General features: G+C 40.1%; 2 protein-coding genes across 3 annotated transcripts in view; one reads left to right on the forward strand and one right to left on the reverse strand.

The window, feature by feature from the left end:
• vasnb (vasorin b) lies at window positions 1-23,340 on the reverse strand. Its single transcript, XM_038270072.1, has 3 exons — window positions 23,071-23,340; window positions 16,443-16,512; window positions 1-3,876 (listed from the first exon to the last, which is right to left on the reverse strand). Exon 3 carries the CDS (start codon window positions 3,843-3,845, stop codon window positions 1,791-1,793), a length of 2,055 nt encoding a protein of 684 aa, XP_038126000.1. The 5' UTR covers window positions 3,846-3,876; window positions 16,443-16,512; window positions 23,071-23,340; the 3' UTR covers window positions 1-1,790.
• LOC119773190 (mitochondrial import inner membrane translocase subunit TIM16-like) overlaps window positions 1-24,087 on the forward strand; it is a 146,436-nt gene that overhangs the window by 82,787 nt on the left and 39,562 nt on the right. The window lies entirely within an intron of this gene.

Consider the following 24,087-nt stretch of genomic DNA (forward strand, 5'->3'; position numbering starts at 1 on the left):
CACACAATACAAAAGCAATAAACAATAAAAAGTCCCCTAAATAAACAGGGAAAAATCAACACATTGAAAATAATTTGGGTTATTCTCAATGTTTTTTGTTTTATAGACAGAAATTCCAGTTGCGTCTCTTATTTTAAAGGAATTTAGATTTGTGTGGGACCTGTAAGGAAAATGATGCGCTGAAAAATAAAAATGTTAACCTTTAAGGCATTAAGGGATGAGTCTTTGGTCTGTTTGCCTGCAGATAGTGGTTTGGACTCTGGGTACACCAATGCGTGTAGGTAGGTAACTTAAGGAAGTACATGATAGAAACTTGATGTCTACAGTTTATGTTTGCACAAGACAGAACATGCAGTTGCTTTATCACAGACACTCACACAAACAATAGTGTCATTCTTTGTGTAAGATTCACAGATATGGATCTTGTCTCCATGTATGTCTTTTGATGATCCTCCAGTGGATCTCTGCAAATCTTATTTTGTTTTTCAAACAGCATGCACACCACAAGGTTGTGCATCTGAATTTTGCATAGTCTGTTTTGATGCTAGCATGCAAAACCTGTCTCTTCTGCCTAATAGTAACAATTCATGCCATAGCATCAAACCAGACTATGCACAATTCATATGCACACCACAAGGTCGTGCATCTGAATTTTGCATAGTCTGGTTTGATGCTAGCATGCAAAAACAGTGTCTCTCTCTTCTGCTTAATAGTAACAATTCATGCCATACCATCAAGGATTTTATTTTACCCAAATTAAAGACGCTACATGGAAACTTGGCTAATTTTAACATCAGACCAGGAACTTTATGTATTGTAACTATGTTAAACAAATGGCTGGGTTGTACTTAAAATGTGTTCTAAACAATAAATAAAGTCACTGGAGATCTATATTTTTATTTTTAGCAAAATACATTTCAAAAACCATTTTTAAACAGTTCATTGAACACTGAATGATAAGGGCTTCAGTCTAGCTCTCCAATACATTGTTGTAATCCTGTTTCCCTTTTCCCCTAGGAGGGAATTAATCCTGATTCATTCCAGACTCCCATCTACTTAGACTGTCTGATATTCTGGCTGTAAAACCCTATGACTGACTTTACTGGTACCAAATGAGCGTTAATCTTCAAAGATTTTAATCTGATGTTTTGTCTGTTAGTCACAAGAAGTGAGTTTGGAGGTGTGGGAGGTGTTATCAAAGGGTTTAAACATTTAACAGTAATGAAAAATATAGGTATTTTTAAAAAAACAAATACAAAACAATTGAACCAAATAAAGCAATACATGTATCAGCTATTTTCTCAGTAAAACTTCATTTGGTGAGTTAAAAGGTCATTCACAGCATACACTGATCCCTTCCAGTAAGTAGGTCATTGATGAGTTTTTCACCGTGCCTCAAAACCAACCACTGAGACCGTTCACTTGGCCTTTGGTGATAAGGTAAGGGAGCACCAGCTCATATTAGTGCACAGGCAGTGCACCTAAGGGAGTGCATGAGCTTATAAAGTGTCCCTAACCGAAATCTTTGCCAAAAACAACAGTCCCAGCATCACAGCATGTTGGATGTCATACATTGCAGCATTTAGAATATAGTGTCTCAATGTTTTAGTCTTCTTTGACAACCATAGAGAAGTAAAGTTGATAGTGAGTCCAGCTTCTCTTTTGGTGATTAGTTGCCTAATTCTGTGTCCTCGACTATCAAGCAGTAGTCACTACTGTTCATGTTCTTGGCAGGACACAGCTGAGGAAATAAAAATCCTCTCACAGATCTGATTGATCAAGAGCTTCTGTCAGAAGTAAGAAGGCTTGTGCATGGACATATTGTTATTTGACGAATGATGATCTTGTAGTAATAACACCTCATACTCCAGACTACCCGTTTGGACAACAGGTTCGGGGATCATAAGTTGTGGCTGTTTGTGAAACAACGCCCCGTTATCCAAACCTGCCTTAACTCCATCCGGCTCCAGCTGGGAAGGCTCACAGTCAAGATCCAGGTGGGTCTTGGCTCTCTTTCTTCGAAGAAAGCAAACCACTCCCACTGCTACTGCTATGAGAACCAGCAGCGCCAAAATGGCAATTGAAGGCATTAGCATTGTGGTAAACTTTGGGTTCCCGACTCTTGCCACAGGGCCAGAAGGTTCTGTATGAGCTTCAGTGCAGACACTGTCTGTATCCATGGCTGCACCTAAAGGACTGACGCATACACTGTAAGTGGAATTGGGATTCAAACCTCGGAGTCTGTACTCTGGGAAGGTCACTGGAAGGTTAAGCTGCATTGGCCTGCGGTCCGGCCCAGAGAGGTTTCTGTAGGTCAGGCGGATTCCACGGATGTGAGGCCGCAATTCAACATAGCGGTGGAGATCTAGCAGAATTGATGTTGCCGTTGCTTTAAGTGAACTGATGTCTGCCGTGTTTGCAGTAAGGGTTTCCTTTGATGGATCAGCTTCACGGGACAAAGGTGGAAAGGGATTGAGGATTTCACAAAAAAGCCCAGATGTGCCATCTGGACATATACACACTCCCTGACCATGCTGATTCCAATGACAAGTACCCCCATTTAAACAGGCATACTGGGGACAGAATTGCTCCTCTTCATCTAGATCAGTACTGCTGCTGCTGCTTGGAGATGGCAGAACAGGAGGCAGAGGAATGTTGCCACCTTTATTAGGAGGATTATCACTGGCCCTGGGGACTTGAATAGATCTAGTAGTAGTTGGTAAGGTGGTAACAGGAACAGGCAGGGTGGTAGTAGTAGTCTTGACAGTAGTAGTCGTCATTGCGGTTGTCGTTGGACAGCCAAAATCTCTGTTTTCCAGATTTTCTAAGACCTTTCCGGCATTGATGGGTGGAAAATGGCAACGTGTCTCTTCTGTTCTTTCCAGGGTGATGCTCTGAGCCTTAAGCCACCTTGGGAACCATGCTAAGTTACAAAGGCAGTTGAAGGGATTTTCTGCTATTGTAAGTTTTGTTAAGTGGGGGAAGAGCTTAGAAAACTCCTCAGGAAGTCCTTGTATACTGAGACTGCTTATGTCCAGCTCCATTAGTTCACTGAGGTTTTGCAGATCCTCAATCTTCAGAGGGCCCATTGGGTTGCCAGCTAGGTTTAGGTGAAGCAGTCCTGGTGTTTCCTTTAGGGCAGAAGGGAAAGAATCAAGCTTGTTTCCTGAAATGTCTAATTCATGAAGATTCTTTAGACGAACTATAAGCTCCTTATTTAGACTGGTGAGCCCAACACCACCCAGCCTGAGTGACTCCAGGTTCGGGGTCTGAAGCTCAGAGGGATTTAAAGAGGGTAAGACATTAAAGCGGAGGTCCAGCAGCAGCAGACTGGGTAATGAGAGAAGGGGCAAGGTTGTCAACATATTACCCTGCAATTTCAGTTCCAGGAGATGTTTCAAGCCATTGAAAGCAGAGGGGTGGATTTTTTCGATGTGATTACCATACAAATAAAGGCGCTCCAGCTGTGGCATTCCTTGGAAACATTCCTCTGAGATGTAGGTGATCTGGTTAGATGACAAATCCAGATTCTTTAAAGAGATCAGTGGCTCAAACACCCTTTCAGGAAGACTGGTCAGTTTGTTTTGACTGAGGTCCAACATTTCTAAGTTAACCAGTCCATCAAAATCCTTGGCTTTAATGTCTTCAATCCCATTTGCAAACAGATAGAGGCTTTTGGTTGAAAAGTGTACTTCACGAGGAATGGTAGATGAGCGTCTTTGGGAACATAAAATGCTCATTGGACTGTGGCACAAGCAGTCTTCTGGACAGTCGCTGGTAAAGATGCCATGAGGAAGCATGAGGAGGAGAAGAAAGGACATCAGTGGACTGAGAAAGATCTTCATGGTGCAAAACCTGTCTCGCCCAATGCTTAACCTGAAAAAAAAAAAAAAAAGAAAAAAAAAACACGGTTACCAATGTGGCTTTTAGAAAAAAGATGCCAAAAAGACACAAAGAATATTCTTAACATAACTTTGCAATTCATTAAAGCAGGTTTTTTTTGACTAGCACAGTTCATATGCAAATTCATATTAAGGGACAACTTGGAACGAAAAATACATAATAAATTGTATTGGCAGAATAAATACATTTTAAAATCCCATTAATGGAAATAAATGCTAAAATCTTTAACCTTTTACTTTTTTTTTAAGTCTGAGTGCAAATGTATCACCTTTCATTTTATTAAGTTGAAGACAATTTTTATTTTACATTAATTAATATCATGGACACATTGTCTTAGTGGCCATGTGTTGATGCAGGAATATTAAGTGGTGTGCTTTCAGCTCATATATTAAAAAAGATATTGAAGAGCTCCATTTTCAGCTACAAGAAGAAAAAAAAGACATAAAAATAAAGTAGCCAGAGAACAAACCTTGAGGGACCCTGATTAAGCACATACATTTTTTTTTTTTATATATATATAAAAAAGCCTCTTGTCTATGTTCACTGGACAAAATAAAAGGTATACATTTTAACTCACCTAAAATAAAGACATAATTTTATAAAAGGATTTTTTTTTTTTTTTAAGGAGGGTTAGGATCAGTCATGCAGTATCTGTTTGGTCATATGACACTGATTTTGATTGTGATGTCAGATTTATGGGAGTTTAACTGAATAGATAAGCAATGTCAGCATCGTGGTCAGCTTAATGGTGTCCAAAGGGTAAGGAAACATATGATAAATGACAACATAACTATTGGCCATAACAGCAAAATTAATATCTAAGATAAATATCGGCCCAGATTTTCATACCAGTGCATCTGTACACTTGGTATCTTTTTCTGAACATTAAGAGCCTGGGAAACTTAAAAAACCTATCTGAATAATAACAACGGTAATAATATAACAGAGTGGTTTTAGCTGGAGGCTTACTGAGAACTGCTGTAGGACAGACCGCTACAGATGATCCTTCCTGCCATCAGAAAGCCATAGATGGCCATAGAAACCTGCATACTATCGACATCTATTTTCACTTCAGGATTAATAAATCATTCTTAGCAGAATTTGAATTAAACAACAGACAACAATTGTGTTCACTCTGGTTTTATCTTAACTTATAAATCTACTGCTGAGTTATTCCCTTCTTTATGCCAAGCTGCATGTAGCAAAGCTTACATGAAGGATTTATTTGTAGCCTTCAAAACTCAGAGAGAAACTGATAGTCTGGAACTGCCTTCCCAAACCATAGATGTAAGATAAACTGAGTAAGATAAAAGGCACATATTTTCTGTGTTATCCAGAATGACAGCCTTTGGTATTTGCTTAACAAGTGGCTCTACTACGGTAAAAGGTATGAAATATACTGATGAGGGCTGACAGATTTTTAAAAGGAAATATGTTCCCCTGTTTGGAGCCATTTCACCTGAGCCCAAGCTTTTTAAAACAAACGCTGAAGTGGAGTGTCAGCACACTACTTCAAAGGATGATGGAAAGGAGAGGGAGAGAGGAATGAGGGGGAGATAAAGTACAAACCAGTTTCAGACCAGAGTCTATGTAGCTGTTAATCATCCAGTGCTATCAAGTGAGACAAGCATAGGGGAAGAAACATGTATGTGACAAACACCCTGATCGTTTTAATGTCCTTTTGCTCGATTGGCCCACGTTACTGTATATTTCTTACTTTATCTTTTCCCTAATAAAGACTTTGTATTCTGCTGGAGTTACATTTATTACATCTGCCAACTTAAATGCTGCATGTAGTCTGTATAAGCTTTAAACGGCACAGTTGTTGGTCTCTGCATAAATACTTAGTTTTCTGGAATCAACAATTTGACGCAGAAGCACAATCAAAACATTGTGTTTGCACACTGGTCACGAAAGGTCCAACACATTTCATTTGAAAATCTAAAGGAAATGTTGATTCATCCCTCTATTTATGTGGCCACCGTTTTCACTAACATTTCCATATGTAAATCTGTTTTACTTTGGAAACCATTACATGTAAATATTTCATGAGATACAAGTAGGATCAGCCAGTTAATAGATGCAGGATTATTCTCAATATTCTTTCTACAATTTTTTTTAAGTGAATTCATGTAATGTAGTTTGTATTTTTATCTATTTATCTAATGTAAATAAAAAAGAGCTTTTAAATAATGGATTAGAAATAAAGGTTGCAAGTAGCTCCCTGTTGCATCAATAAAACCAAAGTATTTTATTTGAATTTTATATGCTGGACCAAAACCAAATAGCAAATAGTTGTAAATGATGTAGTTATAGGTTAGACTAACTATTTATTTGTTTTGAATAAAAAATCTGAATAGTGTGTCATTTATATGTCTCCAATCCATCGATTTAGGACTTTTTGAAACCAATATTTTCTTAAGTAATAGCTGCAAGTCGTTTAGAGTATCTCTCTCTGTCAGTGTCAGATATCTCAGTACTTGGATAATCTGTGCAAAATGACCTAAGTCAGATTGGACGTACAGCCTTGGTGATCATCTTTTTTTAAGAAGTCTTTATATTTAATTTTGGTCTTAGATATGACTGGACCTTACTTGTATTTTAACATGCTTTGAATAACACTATTCCATCCAAGGTTAGACTGAAGGATAAACCTCTGTTCCAGAACTGAGTCTCTAAAATGTTTTCTTTTATAAATTCTGTTTTCAGCCTAATCGATCAACTCTAGTCAGCTTCCCTGTAACTGCAATATAAAAGTCAATCCTGCGAGAGATTTAATTTACAGGCCTTTGAGTTAAGGGACCTCAACGAGAAGTCAGTACACTTTTATTCTAAAAGATTTCTTTAAAGGATTGGACGTTTCTATCATGCTGACTGTCAACTGTCAGCTATCTGTTGCTCAGATGAACCATGTCAGTGAAATTCACGTGTTGAAACCTCGAGGCTGGATTAAACAAAGCAGCTCCTTCGTTTCAGGGTCATCTCCTGCAATCAGGAGGAAAAGCCTAGCCCGATCTGAAAACTTCCAGTACAGAAAACTCAGTTAGACTTAGATTTGTTTATGGAAAACCTCACTGAAAATGTATTGACAGCATTTAGTAGCAATAACTTCCTGCTGGCCACAAATACATAAGCAGCAAAGGGGAAGGGTTGTAGTTAACCCGTAATTCACACTAAGAGGCCTGCAGGGATTCGTGTGAAGTTCTTTAAGAGTCTGGTTGCAAAGCAAGTAGCTGGGGATGAATCCAAAGTAGCAGAATTTTATTTGCTCGTTTTTGGAACGACATATTTTTTAACCACACAAAAACCGAGTCAAAGTCTTGCATGTCGGACAGACTGAGTTTAGAAGCCTCCATGATGCCGCATGGTTCTGAAACACTGAAAGGCCAATTGAATATGTAAAAGATAAAGTGTAAAGATCTGAAACGATAACAATTACAGTGTTTAGAGTCTGAACACAAAGCAATAGCATGCAGCTTTGGAAAAGCAGGAGTATTATTAAAATAAAACTGTATATGTTCTTCTTGGAAAAATCTATTGCAGTACTTCTATAGTAACTTCTATTCGGGGGTATAGAGTGTTATTTGAGCACGTCTCACTCTAAAACTGGGCTAGGCCCATCTGATAAAACCCAGTGGAGGAGAAACTGTGGCTGAGGGATTCAGCCCCATCTCAGATAAAACGAACTTGAAAGGTTAGATTCTGCTGTTGTCTTTTCTCCTTGGCTGCAACAGGCTCGCACAGATCCCTGGCTAAGATAAACTGCAGCTGGGGCATCACTGCTACGGTGAGTGATTGCTGTGAGTGGAGGAGCAGCGAGAGATAGTAGAGAAACAAGTTGTAATCCTGGACGTTGTGGAGGAATGCCCCCCTCCTGATTTGCCGTCCTCCTCCTTGGTAATTTCCTTTTCTCTCCCCTGTGCACTTGAAACATTCCTGAGGCAGGCAGCGACGGAGTTAGAAAAAGTGATCTTGGCTCTGTCGTTGGCTTTCAAAGATTTGAAGAAAGCTTTTTGGGATTTATAAACAAAGGGTTGGATTCATAGCAGATCTTTTAAAATCTGTGCATGAATCTGACATTGTTTGGCTATAAAAGTATAAACATTTTTGGCTGATGAACACAAGAAGCAAAGAAGAGCCAGAGAATAAGCCAAAAACTCAATAGGAGGGTGCATGTAAACATATTTGTGGCACACAAAGTGACAAACATGTTCAGCACTTCAGAAAGAGAGAAGCAATATGAAGAGGCATAAGGAATAATCCCTCTCCCATAGAGCTTTTATTACCCAGAAGAGATAAGAGAAGGTTTCTGTCAGCAGGATCCCAACCTGAATAAGGTCCAACTTCAGAATGCTGAAGTGGGCTTCAGCAATTAAATCCCTGCAGCCCGTGGGGTCAAGAGTCCCTGTCTTCAGGGCTGAAGGCTAACGACAATGTGTGGACAAGTTGGACCAGTAAAGAAACGAGCGACTGATGCAGGCTGACAGTTCTGGATAAGACTGCCCACAGCAGAAGAGATACTTCCATTGAGGAGGCTTTTTATTTCAGTGACCTTATCTTCTGAGGGGAAAAAACAGCTTATGGTATGTGCATTAGCTGCATGATCTACAGCGTCCTAATCCCCTTCCACCACCAGCAACGCCTTAGCCACCAGCTGGATTCAGTTATCCACAATCAAGCCGAGGAATCCATCAACATGACAAAAGGGTCGACGAAGAACTGAAAAGGTGAAGCGAGAATATCTGAGTATGAAAGAGATCACTTAAGAAGCAACATGAGGGAAAAGAGAGAACAGACACATGCAGCATAGATATACATGAAATAATGTCATGTTACTGTAAGAGTGATGCTGCATGGGGATGTAATATTTTCTGGCATGGACTGATGTGTCTCTTATGTAGTCCTTTATTTCTAGTTGTACCTGTTAGACTGTCAGATTACTTTACCCTTCCAAAAGAAAAGATGGTCATAATAACTAAAACTAAAAAAGAATACCGTAAATTCTCTAATATAGGCCCGGGCCTTTATTTCACTCAAGTGCATCGCGGTCCAGGCCTTTATTGGATAGAGGCCAGAATTAGAGACAGGCCTCTATTGCTATTTGAGCAAAACAGACTACCAGTGGAATGAATAAAAATGAGATTTTGTGTCTATTTGAACCTATAGAACACTAGGTTCATTTATTGAAAAAGTACAGTTATCATGTCTCGCTTGGTTTGAAGTAAAAAAAAAAAAAAAAATCCTCCAATTCTGTTTAATTCTCCTCCTCAATTTTTCTCCTCCTCTTCATCTCTCCCTTTAATCTCCTCATCACTCGCGCTCCTCCTGTTCTGCTGCGTGTCTGTTCTCTTCCTCGCGCAGACGGGCAGCAGTCAGGGCCTGTCGTCCAGCAGCGCAGGGCTGTGGTACTTGTATGTTACTTACTACCACAAGTATAATGTTGAGGTATGCCCAGAAAAAACGTTTATAGCCCCGGCCTGTATTAGAGACCGGCCATTATTTACCTCCTCTGACAGCGAGACCGGCCAATGTTAGAGTCTCGGCCGCTATTGGAATACAGGCCAATATTAGAGAATTTACGGTATTAGCTTTCATATGACAGCTGTTGGCTGCTATTTTTATGCTTATAAAGACAACCAGACTGCAGTCATCCAAAAAGCAAAAAGAGGTCTCCACATATATGTCCTCACACTGGGACTATCGACTTCCCAGTGCAGCACAAACACTGCTTCCAGAAGATTTCAGTCTAACCACAAGAAAGGGGCCTGAGTTGCAGCATATCCTGTGTACATTAGGGTGATTTTATAGGGTTGCTCATATGGTTAGCACCAAAAGGCGCTTAGACAGGTCTACACACTTATTTTTGCACTTTTGCTTAAGATACTTCCATAAAGAGTTATCCTCTTGAAGCATTATCCAACTAGACCAAAAAGGAACAATGATATTTTGGGGGTTGTAACATAATATTTAAAAGTTAAAGGTATTAATACTTTTGCAAAGTCCTTTTGATCTCTTATTGCTTCTTTTCCCTATATTGATTTTCTTTTCAATATCCATTTGTGTTAGAAAAGCTTGCTATTAGTTTAAAGGAAAGCCTGTTTCATCTTTAGATTTATGACTTGGGCCTGTTTTAAGAACAGTGTGAAGCAATACCATTAGAACATACAGCTGGAGGACTTGAAAGCATAATATACAAGTGCAGGGGTTAATGTGAGGGTAGGTTCAGGGTAAAACTAACAAGAAATATGTGTTTTTGCTGTAATATGCAAGAGCTGATGCTACCTCCAAGTTTGATATTTTTCATACCAGTGAGTAATTAAAATAAAAAAAAAGACCTGAAAGAGGAAAGTCATTCAAAAGCCAGATAGCATCAGTTCAAAGGACAACAAGGCCCACAAGCAAGAGAGACGAGCACCTCCTAAGGGTCAGAGGTTAGGCCCAGATTAGTGTTTCCACTTCTTCCCTCTATTCAGCGTCTTCTGTTGTAACTTTGGGCCACGGCATGCAGTTAACATCCTCTATTGGAAAGCGACACACCCAGCTCCAATTTCAATCATCCACCTGAGTCCAATCTCAACAGGTGCTTTTTCTCTGCTCCTTCAGGGTAGACATGAAACCCAAAACCCTCCGGAGTGTGTCTGACTAAATTATAAGACCTGGGCCAGAGAGACAGGGGAGGAACCCAGAGGAGTTGGTGGCAGAGTCTCGTCTCCAAGAGAGCACATGTGGGTTGTGTCTGCCTCCTCTGAGCCTCAGAGCGCAGAGGTCAGCTTGTTTGAGTTCCAAAAGGAAATGTGCATAATTTCCTTTTGTTTCATTGCTAACGGATATGACAGATGCTTTAGTAGATGCTAGTTGTGATTCTTGCTTTTAAATAAACACACACTGTAGCAGAGGCTAGACATACTGACCACTTGTTTCATTCCAACCATGATACAAGTCTTTCGTCGACGTCTGCTGCCCTCTGACCCTCTAAAAACAGTAGCTCTCTGTCGTTTCTTTTGGTTTAGGGATGTGCACATCTGCAGAGGACCTTTACCTCAAGGTGCTCAAGTTACACAGAGAACACAGGGTTGCAGCGTTCCACTGACAACCTGTCCTTTGATCCGTTTTCTCAAAGTGGTGTTTTACACCCGCAGCCTTTTGTTTGTCTTGTGCCTCTCGTCTCTTACTCATCCTTGGCTGTCAGACACAACAACAGAACCACAACACTGCAGAGGTCGCAGGCCGCTCAGGCCAAAGGCTTCACATCACTAGGAAACAGTTTATGCAAAGGCTGGTTGTGACGAAGCTGGACCCTTTCCAGGCATTGGCCTTGTCCTTTCATTTCCATTCTGTTATTATCCATGCCTCCGGTCACAATCCAAACTTTATTGTTCTTTTTGTCCGCATTATCCAGAGGGCTCAGCCACACTGGTACAGACATATGACGCAAGCAGGGCCGCCAGCAGCCAGGTCGGATCGATTTTAGCTTCACGTCACATTAGAAAGAACTTTACTTAAGAAGGACATTCTTTGTGTTTTTTGTTTGTTTTTTTAAAGTCTGAAGAAGCTGGATGGACCAGTTTGTTCAGTCCGCCACAAGCCTACAGTTACATTCTCATGCCGACAGTCTGCCTTCCTGAGTGACATTCATTCCATCTGTGTTATAGCCAGAATGCTCGTTTGACTCCTGGCCATTATGATGCTTATCTACCTGACGTTGCACGCCATGCATACTTCTAAATCTGGGTGTTTACATATTACTGAGTTTCTGTATGAATTCCTCAATGCACATTCTTTGGTAAATCGCAGACCGACAGTAATCTATACATTTCTATTTAAGAAATGAGGATTTGGTTACTTTCCTTTGAGTAGCTTGATAGTGTGCCCCCCCTCTGTTGTAAAATCAGCATATAAGGGTTCAGTAGGCAGTCCAAGGAGGTGTGACTCAGACTGGCCTACTGCGTGCCGGTTTAGAGAGAGCGAACGACTGGCAGCCAGGCTATTATTCTTAAACAAACAATGTCACACTAACTCACTGAGGAGAATTGTCTGTTTGCATCTTTCCCTGTCTGTCCACATGTCTGAGTCATATTCTTCAGTTATTAAAAATGTGTTTTGTTTTTGTCTTTCGGTTTCAAAGAAATACAAATTGAGTTAATCTTCTTCAGAAGCACATAAATATCTGAGTTTGTGCTTTTCAAAATCCTCACCTCGTAACCTCTCTTTAAAACTTCTTGGTATCGGGTTTGTTCATGATGAGACTATGACTGGAATCCGATGAAGCCAGGTTTCCTCCACCTGCCACATCTACCCTGCAGGGGTTCAAAGTGTCCATTAGCTTCTTGAGAGCCCAAGGCTAGTTTGATGGTTATCGGTAAATTTGAGCAGTTCAGAGAATGTATATCAGCCTTTTCAGACATGGGGAGAACCTGCAAGCTTGCATCTGTTTGGAGCAAAACATTGCTTTACCCACAAACATCAATAAAAGACACAATTGCGAATAGAAGGGATACATACTTCAAAAAATGTCTAAAGAAAATTTAAATCTGGAAAGTGGGGGACGTGTTTACATTCATCCTCCTCTATCCTGACACCCTTAAATAAAGCCACTTCGGTTTTTAATATAACCTCTTCATAAATGTTCTCTGAAATTGCTCTCTAATGTTGGAGAACATTATTAAAGAATCTTTGTGAAGATCCATGAAAATGGCAGACGAGTCAGGAGGAACGTTGTGCCGAACTGTGCGGAAGTGTAGGCTTTTCAAACTACACTCAAACCTCTGAACAGCTCACAAAAGACATTTTTGTAAAAAGAAATACATATAAAGTCATTTTTTTTCCCATTCTGGAGACTCTCCAATCATGATGAATAAGGTACTCTAGTCTGGACAGATGAGACTAAAATTAGAATAGCTCAAAGCCCAGACCTAAATCCAATTGATCATTTGAGAAAGCACTTGAATATTTCAGTTAATAGAATACAATTTGACTAAAAAGTTGTTTTTATAAGAAGAGTTTTAGTCAAGAGGTCCAGAGCTGGTAGAGCTATCATACAGCCGTGCTCTGTGAGCCTTTTATTTCAAAAACATTCATAATTTTTTTAACCTTTTACAATTTCTCCACTTTGTCTTAGTTTGTCCAAAAAAATCCCAAATAAATATGCTGCTCAGCATGATGCAAGAAAATTAAATAAACAGACATTTTTGTGGATATTTAAGCAAGATTTTTAGTTTTTCAGATTTGGAGCAACTTCTCAAGTTTTTACAAACAATCTTTGAAAATAGATGATATTTAAGTTAAGACCTTTAGGGATTTGGATTTGTCAGCTGGTGTTCTAACGCCTTTAAATTGCCAATGACAAAAACATTAAATATGCTTAGTTAAACTACTGGTAGGTGTTTTACCTACTCCAGGATGGTTTTCCGGCTCAAAATATCCACTGTTCTAGATTTTTGTTATCCTGTCCCCCTTTAAGAAAGGAGAAAATAAACTAGACATGTGCAATACACACAGGATAAATGTGAACTAGAGATCATTGCTGCTGATTACAGTGTCACAAAGGAATCTATTGTGAAACTGTTGCCTGCCTTGGTGCTGCTCCTGCACTGGGGGAGGTTGGCTTGAAAAGGCAGCAGTCAGGCGGTACAGAGTTTCCTTCCCACTCAATACCCAGACAAACATCTTTTCCGTATTTTAAGGGACACTGTGGGTCAGATTCGAAGCCAAACCTTTCGAATTTGTTTATGAATCAAAAAATGCTCCTCCCCGATAGTAAATCCAAATAACACCTAACAATTTAAGAGATGGTTTATAATCATATTCGCCTGCAGATGGGATCCTCAGCAGCTCTGAACTTATTTTACTAATCAAGCACAAAGAAGAAAAGGTACTAACACTAATTTTAATGCATAAAGACAGCATTTTCAAATAATCTATCACTGTATTTTAGGTAGACGAATAATGAATATCTTCAATTAAAGGCAGAAGGAAAGTACAAAACACAGGGACACTTTGTGTGGTTCATGACCCAGATCTGTCCCCCAAGTACATATGACATATTTATTGAACTTTCTAACAGATTATACAAAGGATTGCTTTGTTGGGAATCACATAGTAGCTTTTGTCGACAGAAGGAGCAGTTTGTTTGCTCTAAATCAACACATCTCTTTATGCATCTCTTTAGGTTATCGAAGCAGATTCCTGAGTTAAAAACACAAAGCAGCATGTACTCTGAAGTGTTTGCTCACACACGTGTGATCAGGCTCTGTTCTCTGATGTCAAAGGGTTGTGGTATCTTGGAACACCCTTATTTGCTCTTAAATGTTTGCCTCCAGGTTAAGATAGTAACTTCATTAACTCATTAATTAGACCCTAGTTCTCCCGGAGTGGGACGGCTTTGATTAAAAAAAAACAAACTGTAACTCTGCCATACTCTCTCATGTTGTGAAATTGCTGCAGATGCATGCAGAAATACAGGCGTGCATCTGGTAAAAGATGAGTAAAAGATGTGCGGGGTTGTCGACACGTGCTGTAATTCACTGCTCGCTTTTGATGATAAACCAACAAAGGCAGAATATGGCTGAGTGTTGAAACCGAGGCATTTGCTATTTGGAAATAATTTACAGCAAGATGAAGAATAAGTATGTGGAATTTGAGGGTTTAAAGCAAGAAATCAATATGTCGCTCCTCCGTCCTCTTCCTTTTTTTCCTGCGAGTGACAGGTATTACACAGGAGGAGGTGGGGGACGATGAGGAGCTAAAGAGGCAATAAGCAAGAGCAGTGATGTGCATCCAGAGGCTGAGGGAGACTGTGGTCATGTGGATTTGTCTTTACAAGCCCACACAGTCCCTGTCACAGCTCATTGGCGGTGGGAACAGTACCGAGGCAGGGCGGAGGGTGAAAGGTCAGGAAAAGGTTTGTATGGTGAACAGAGCGTTAGTCTGGTACCGACATCCAATTACTGGGACCGTCCAATGAGATTGAAAAACACACTTCAACTACCAACTCCCAGGTGGATGCGTCATTAACGTTGATTAAATTAAAAGTATGCTTGAACCCTGTAATCACTTCTGAATTAATTCATTCACCAGTAATGTTTTTAGGTAAAGCTTAAAGGTATAGCGGACGATCTTTTTTTTCCGGGTGGATCATCTAAATAAGTGGCCCTCCTAATTGCCAATCATTCTGGTGATAGGTTTATGTTAGGCCGTCCTACATGCTCGTCCCGTTAGCTATCTTTTTCTGCGCACTTTCAGGCGTATATATTTGGTGAGCTACGGTTTCAGACAGTCATTGAAGCTCACCTTTCTCACTGTGGTTATTTCAAAATGGCAGAGGGTCATAAGAAAAAAAAAGTGTCTACAAACTATTAGAAGAAAAAGAAAGGCCTCAGAAGAGGCAGATCCAGGCACCGCATGGTTGAGGAGGAGTTACGTGACCAACGGTGAGCAAAAAGCAGTGATCTGTCTGAACGATCAGTTAACTGAGTTCACTATGAAGTCCACTGTATAGTTCCCGCTCTATATAATGATTGAGGGATTTATGGGTTGGGGCGGAAGTTTAGACACAGTAAGCTTGTAAGAGTTATAAGAACAGCAACTTTTAAAACAGAGCATGCATGAGGAGAAATGGGCTCCTGCATGCTCTCGTTTAATAGGTGTTCCCTCTCAGGAGCGGGTACAGGGTTGTGAATGTGCTATTTTTTTAAGTGAAAAAAGCAGGTCTTTTAAAAAAAAATCACGAAAATCTTCCACTATACCTTTAAAGGTGTTTTAACCACACGCACAAACTAAACTTTGCTGTTGATGAGATAAATCATGCTCCAAACTTTTTATTAGTTTCATCAGACCACATTATTTCATACCATTATAGTTTGGTCATAGGTACTGGATTTTATTGGTAAGAAATTAGGTCATCTGACTTTGGGGCGTTTCTTAATGACTATTAGTCACTGTGTACCTAATAAATAGTGGCTATATTAAACATTAAACTGATCCTTATCAGGGTCTTTATCCATCATGTTGGTGTATAAATTTATATTCATAACTTTATCAACAACTAAAGATAAACACAATTTAATGGCTTAAATACATGAGTATGAAATAGTGAAACTAGAAGCAGGAATGGATATATTGTCAGTGTTTAGAGGTAATGAAGCTTTGTCTGCAACGATTGATAAAAGTCGTGAAAGAAACAAAAGGCCAGAAGTTTCCTACACGGCTCCCTTGAGTCACTGAAAAACTGTGTGCTTGGTAAGAGAGCTGCTCTTGTTCTCCTGCCAGTCTTTGTTAACAGCCTCAGAGTGAAAGGCCTCTGGAGGAAGCAGGGTGTTAAAGTTAACACACCAAAGACCACCGACAGCGTCTTGTTGGGATTGAAATATTCAAAGCACCCTATTAATATTACTGCGTCCGAAATGTTACTAAGCTTCTTCTTTTTTTGTTTTTTGTAATAACATAGTGTTTCTGTTCTTAAGCCTGTATTTGCATTACAGCAGCTGGCTCCCTCTTATTTAAATGGACACTTTTATAGTAAAGCTGCCAGACTGACTTACCCAGTCACGATGCTTCCTCCTCTATCTCTGCTCCCCTCCTTTTTTTCTTCAGTTGATTAATTTTTTCCACCTGGAAAACAATAGGATATGTTAATCAAATCACCTTTAGCGTGTTTAACCTGCTCTATTTAGCTGGAACCCAGCTAATCTGCCATGCACTGTGGATACCCTAGAAGTGTAACAGGAAGTTTTTGTTTTTTGTCTGTTAATTGGTTAGATTCCAGCTGTGTGCAGGAGCATGCTAAGCCGGCCAGCCGGCTGTGTAGCAACACAACAGAATGACGGAGCGCGGGGAGAGTGGCAAGAATGCAGGCCGACCGCCCGCCTCTCCACTCTGTCAGCTCCTTGTCTTAGCTTCCTCAACCCATTATCTGTACGTGTTACTCAAACTCCATGCCCTCATACAGTGTGCCCTGTTGAGTTTTTTTTTTTTAGCAAAGTAGCAAAACAAGTTTTAACTGCCAATTTCACTGTGATTTACATCTATTTTCTTTTTTTTTTCAGGTATGTTAACTTGCCTTTAAAAATGTTCCTCTACTCTTCCAATAGAGTGCAGCCAGATAGGTGATGTTTATAGTGATTTTACTGTATTTGTGATGGTCATTATAAACATCAAGTGCAATGACACGCTGAGTTACTTTTTTTTTTATTAAAAAGCTACAAACTTGAATTCAATCTTTAAACACTGAGCATATCAACTTGCATGACTTCCTTCATTGTGTTTACATGTGAAACTGACCTGTTCCGTGACACGTTTGCTTTGATACACTCTGCTTTACATCTTTATCCTAGAACAGTAGTGTTTTACAGCCCTACACAGACTTTTAGGCTTTTATGTATACTTTTTGCATACATATGTCTTCACCGGTAAAGGCATCGATGCACGCTTATGTGAGTAAATAATTTGTACGAGTAGCTGCTAAATCAGAAGAGCCGTGTGCACTGACCCTGCCGTTGTTAGATCTTTGAGGTGACTGCCTCTCACACAATTCCTTGACTGAAAGGTAAATATTTAGCTTTCAAAGTGGAACTCAAGGCCAGAAAAGGTGCAGTCCTTCTTTCTGATCAGGCCTCTGAAACAGCTGTAACACTGTTTTCACTGATAGCTGCATGCAGCCGAAGCAGCCCAGGATCAAGATCAACTAATCATAAACACAGTTGTTTGTTTTGCTTAAGACGTTTGAAGTTGTGAGGCTTCTTTCCACTCGACTTCCCACCAGGCACAAGTTGCAACTTGTGGCGCTTTCTTGCCGACTGCAGCGTTAAGTGACAGGGACTCTGTCCGGTCTATGCTGCCGTTCAGATACAGGCACAGATTCCCGCTTTCTGCCTGCATCCAGCGCTCTAACTCTGAGGGTGGCACCACATAGCAGTGCTATCTGTGTCACCCTGGATGTGACTGAAATAGATGTTACGAAAAAAGTGAGGCAGAGAACAAAAAGGTCGGCCGCTTGGGGGAAGGAAAGCAGCTCTGTCCGTGAGAACGTGTTGGCCTGTGCGTTAGATAAACTCCTATGGAGGTGGGTTAGAATGAGTCCATCTTCTGTGATTTTTAAAGGTCTTAGACACCAACTAAGAAAGAAAGCTGGCTTCTGTTTTCTTCTAGTCATGTTTTTTTAGTTGCTATACAGGGAAATGATTGCTTTCCAATCTTTTCTGCAGTTAACAGAAGTCCTGTTAGGGTCACTGGATCTTTTTTGGAACCATATGATGCAACTGCATGCCAATCAGAAACAAACATGGATGTGAGGTTTTCTAATATCTACCTGGAATTTAGTCAGAAGAGACTGCAGAAAAGATCAGCAGGTTTTGCTGTAAAACAGATTGATATGTAATTACAAACCCCTTTAAAGAACAGCGGTGGTTCAATGATGCTATGGGCCTATCTCTCTCCTAAGGATCCTGTGAAATTTGTTAGCAAACCTCACCAAAGCTGAGGTTTTTGGGGTATTTTTTTAGCAGGATATTGATAAAAAAAAAGACCTAATTGCTAAAACTGCTCATCTCCTGGTTTTGTTTTGTTTAAAACATTTTGTCTTAACTTTGTTTTCTTTCATATTCCTCTGATTTAATAAATTCATTTCTTGGGTAAAAATGTGTTAAATGATGCATTTATTTCAGAGGTTTTACACATCTCTCCCAGTGATGCCAGTTACTGCACTGGGCACTGTAGCTGTGTGTTTGTGTGTCCTTGCTTTCTTTTTGCCCAGTTACATCTAGTTCATGGCTCATCTCCTAATTACAGCACAGGCCAGAAGTAATTACAACCTTAGATTAAGAGTCATTTTTTCCCTTTTTTTATGTAACAAACCAACTGAAATGCAGCAATTTGTGGTGTCTTTCTTTATGAACATCCTTATCCTGCTCCTCGTTTTTCCCTCAGTCCTCAGGAATTTGTTTACTCGTATAGGGGGGGCATTTTTATAGATTTTCCAGCTTAGTTCTGAAGATTCACAATGTAGATAGGAGCTTCAATACAGGTTGGATTTTACAAACTTGTTATAAGGTTGCTTCAACATGCTCGTGTTTGGCAGTGTAGGACAGTATATGTGGAGGGCAGCCGTTATTTGGGGGTTTTGGGCTCAAACCGGGCCACTCTGAAACGCTTTGATCCCTTCATGCGTGTGTATATTTATGCGAGGGTTTTGAAGTGGTTCTTCTGAACGCATCATTTGGCTGCATCGGCGAGCTCTTCTTCAATTTAGCTTGGCAGGCGTACGGGCTAGGGTTTGCCTCCACATACCGCTGGTTCAGCATTGATGTTAAAGGCTGAGGCCTTTGAAGCTTGGGGGTTTTGCTAAAGATGCCTCTTATAAGTTGAAGTTTGACTGTGACAACACCCCTCCTGCTGTGGCACCTCTGAAAGGAGATGAACAATTATATTTCAGGTTTTGACATAACAAGGATTTGTTCTTCTAGAGTTTCCTTCTTGCTAATTGAGACTTTTTTTTTTCCATGTTTCCACCCTTTTGACTTCCCTCTCTGGGCTTTCAGAGAATGCACCCTGCTCTTCTCCTTTCCCCAGGCCCCCTCGCCTCAGCACCTGACTTTTAACCCTCTAATCCCTCTGATATTGAGGGTCGAAGGCTTTGGGCACTCACTCTAATTGGGGGTAAAACTGAGCCCTGAAACGTCTGGACATTTGGAGAGAGGAGAAAGGCAACAGATACATATTTATCTTGTGAAACATAGCATTCATAACTTATAGTTCTCAGACCACTTTTATCTGTATAAAAATACATCTTTTAAACTTGGTGGCAGAATATTTTATTAGTTAGGAAACTGATGGATTGATCGGATCGATCCTGGAAGCTTTTTTCTTCCCTATTTTCCCAGAAATGGAAAATTGTAAACTTTTCCAGCCTGCACAGGAACCCTGCTTTTAGTTCACATTTAAAAGCAACAAATGAAACGCTATGATTGTGGTCCACAGCAAATTTAGACATCAGCGCTCTTTCCCTCCAAAGCTCTTTGCCACAGATAAAGAAATGCCAGCCTTGATTTGTTAAAAAAAGAAAAAAAAAAGAAGATTAAAGCTCCCACTGGCACAGTGTTGCCAACTGGACCGAGCGCTGGTGGTGTGGTTTCAACATCCCTGTAACATACTGCATGAAAGGCGGGTCTGTGCTTAATTGTTTGACTCTAAGTTTATGACAGAAACCCTGTCCTCCTCCTCCTGCTTAGCGGCCACACACAGATACGGCTAAAATAACACGTTCGTTGTGCACAAAGCATGCCCTCTCCTTCATGCTCGCACCAACACACAAATGTGGTGTTAATATTTTGACAAAGGAGCATCTAAATGTTGAATTCCTTGCTAAATGGATACAGAAGTAGCTGTTATCTGTTATTTTTCTCTCCCTCTGAGATCTCCATGTCTTTCCACTGATTGATCTGAGTGTCAGCAAACGCAACAGTCTGAGAATACTGACTTCATATAACTGTTCAGGCACACATCTGTGTTATTTACAGCATCAGAAAGTGCCCAGCAGTGCTCTCCTTTACCATTGTGTCACCATCTGCAGCCTCAAATTTCCACACATTAGTGAGGGGGGTGGGGGGTAATTGGCCTCCTGTGGCTGCTCTGCTATGACTGGTAGCTTAATATATTAACAGATTGCAACCATTACATACTGTCAATGACAGAGGAGCTTATTTTACAACATAATGATGGCCTGCGATGTAGTACTGGGCAATGAAACAAGCAGAGCACCGGTGATGAGTTAATAGGGGGTTATTGGAGTAGTTATGCTGGGGTTTGTTTGCCCCTAGCAGAATGGAGGCGGTTCTCTGTGTCTCAATGTAAAAAAAGAAGAGGTTTGTTCTCCCTAAGATGAAGAAATCAGCCTTCCCTGTTGTTCTTTTGGATGTCATGCTTCCAGCAAGCCAGGTTTGATCAGTGCATCTTTATACTGGCAACATTATACAGAAAAGGAGCAGGAAACACTGTTACATGTATCTTTACTTTCCGTAACAGAGATTTCTTCAAACATGTCGAGTCACGCCGCTTTATTGGATGTTTCTTTAAACCCGGAGAAGGTCACCCAGAGATTTAATCTTTCAGGAATTTGACCCCTTCGCTCGTAGCTCTGCCGCACGCTTGCCATAGGATGCTGACATGTTGTCTTATTTCTGTTTACCTTTTTTCTTGCCTGCTTTCAGCTAAAAGTCAAATGCATCATACTGTTTGGCAGCAAGTTGTGCATACTTGGGGGTTATGAAGTTATTACATAATCGAATCATAGCATTACTGGTAGCAGCAGTTGATGGGACATCTTTAATCTTGCAAATTGGCATAATGCATCCCTTGTAACTAAAACTTGTCTGAAAGGTTTAATTTCTTGCAACACGTGCTTTGAATAGTGTCTATTATTATGCAATAGTCTAATAATACCCTTAAGAGAGGGAAATTGAATCAATGCTATTCTTTGAATCAAACTTTGTGGCTACTTGGGGTTCAAACAAAACGTAGAAGTTGATTTTTATTCAACCTGCTCCTTTTGTTTAAGCCAGTTTATTTATTATAAAATCAAAGTAACAATATGTTGATAGATAAATGACAGAAATGTGGTTACATCTCTGAATCAGTCCTCATTAAATCCTTATAAAAATCTTTTATTTTAGCTCCTGGCTAAACATCTGGTTTTCATGTTAATGATTTTAGTTTCTAGTTGTCGTACAAACAGCTTGTTGCAGATTCATGTTTACATTCTGGCTACAGTCAGATTAACTGCAGCATTAAAAATATGAAAAATATTTTCATATTTATTTTAATAACGCTATTACCTAACATTTAAAGTTGTGTAGTTCATTATTGACTTACAGAGCAAAGTGGGATCATAGAGGTTTCCATATAATAAAGGCTTTCTAGAAATGAAATTACACTTAAAACCACAAAATAAACCCAGCCTATGGGCACTTCATCCTTAATGAATAACCTAATATGTTGTTTAGGTAGTTTTGTTTATTGTTGGCTTGCAGGTTAACAGTAGAATCCAAAAGAAGATCAGCAAGAAGCATATAGGGTTTCCGCGGGTCATTAAAAATCATTTAAAGTCATTATTATTGTTTAAATTAAGGCCTTAATTGGCATTAAATGTGTTTCTTGTGGCATTCAAAATGCTTTATTAAAAAAAAAGTTTATAAAAACAATTTCTTCAGACATATTATATCACAATATATTTGCATGGAACTGCTTCCGTTTGATCACAAAGCTGTATGTTCAGAAAAGAAGCTTGAATTGGAGAAAAAGCTAGAGAATAGGGGGAAAAAAGCAAATTTCAACAAAAGTGGCTGGAAAATGAGGAATTCAAGACCTGGTTGCAGCCTGTCAATGGATACCTGTTGGTGGCATTAAAATTATTTCTAAGAGCATTAAAAAGCATTAAATTTAAGTTATTCATTCCTGTATAAACCCTGTATAAAAGGGGTCCTGCAGAGTTAGGGTCTCATATAGCCTTTGCTCGCCTCTGCCACTAATAGCTCCACAGCTCCCAACACTTTTGACCCTGCATGTAAATCATGCATTTTGTGCTGTTGAACTTCCCCTGTCAGTGGGACGCTCTCTGCTGCATGCTCCAAAAACAGCTGTCCTCTGCGGTGAGCAGGGCTCGGTGCGGTCCAGACTCTAGGCTCTGTCCCTGCGTGCTGCGCGGCGTCCTGTGGTCCAACGCCAGCCCGCCTCATTACGGCTGCCTCAGCGCACCGGGCACCAACATCACGCTTTTTCTTCTCTCACTCTTTATTGACCTCAGGCATTAGACGCAACCGGATCCCCTACAAACGTATCATCCCTGTAAGATGAGGCGCGCGCCCATGTATTTGCTGAATTTGTGACTTTACGCACGTGCGCTAAACGCGGCGCTTTTATCATCACAATAATGCTTGTTTACTCACTTATTTTACCTGCATGGGATCCAAAAATGACAATAACATGACACGCTTAGATGCGTTTGCATTAAAGTGCACAAAACTCTAATGAGCTTTTATATTTAATCTCGGTTTGTTTGTTAAATATACTATTTTACAGACTCCTAAATTACGCGTCTACTGGTCTATTCCCAATATATTTAAAGGCTTGACAATATTATCTATCTATGTTGTGTTATTAGTTGCCGGATGTTCTTACCCGTAACTTTGCCGAGCTGAAGTTGTATGAGCGCCGTTGCGCATGTGTCCGTATCCAAAGTGATCAATTTAACTCCAAACAGGGTAGTTTTCCGGATCAAGATCCAAAAACAAATCTAAAGGTTTAAAAGTATTTTCTTTCCTCTCTATGGGTGATTTTTAACCAAAGCAAAGAGCTCATCAAACGGTCAGAGAGAGAGAGGTATACCAGCCTCCACGTCAAGGAATGCGCTCAAGTGCCGACTCCCCTGGACAAAAAGAGCTTTATTGGAGAGAGTTGGAGCGGAGGGATGGGAGGGGCAAGGCAAGGCAAGGCGCACTCCTGCGCTGACTGAAAGCCAACAAACAACTCACCTTGCAGAAATTCCAGCCTGGTGTTAAATCCTACCCTGCAGGACCTGTTCCTCGCAAGAAACGTTACAGCTTTCAGTATCATCTGATCCAGAGTTCGTTCATTTTTAGGAGAAATGCAGAGCATCTAAAGTTATCTTCATTGTCTGTGTGTTTATCTCTTCTGTTCACTTACATCCATTTACACCACTATACACGGAAATAAATAATGCAACAATTTTTGGCATTTACTTAATCATATTTAGTTACTTAAACACAATTTTTTCATATTAACAGAGGTGTCAACACTGAAAAAAATAATGCAACCGCTTTTGGCATTTACTTAATCATATCTGGGGAGTGGCGGCCTAGTGGTTAGGGCATAGGGCTTTATCCTGATGTTGTGAGTTTGATCTCCCACAGACTCCCACTCTGGGTCCCTGAGCAAGACCCTTAACCCCACACCGATCCCCGGGCACCGCACGAGGGCAGCCCACTGCTTCCCAAGGGGATGGGTTAAATGCAGAGAATTAATTTAGTTGCTCTGTACTTGTGACAGTGGAATGACAATAAAGTTGAATTCTATTCTATTAATTTACTTTAACACAATTGTTTCATGTTAGCAGGGTAGGATGTGAAACAATTGTGTTAAAGTAACTAAATATGATGCTAAATGGGAAAAGCGGTT

This window comes from Cyprinodon tularosa, unplaced genomic scaffold, assembly GCF_016077235.1.
Source record: "Cyprinodon tularosa strain WSP-4 unplaced genomic scaffold, ASM1607723v1 ctg75, whole genome shotgun sequence".
NCBI classification, from domain to species: domain Eukaryota; kingdom Metazoa; phylum Chordata; class Actinopteri; order Cyprinodontiformes; family Cyprinodontidae; genus Cyprinodon; species Cyprinodon tularosa.

Bases quoted from the DNA above. Each gene is read 5' to 3' on its own strand.
- vasnb (XM_038270072.1), bottom strand. From the start codon at position 3,845: ATGAAGATCTTTCTCAGTCCACTGATGTCCTTTCTTCTCCTCCTCATG.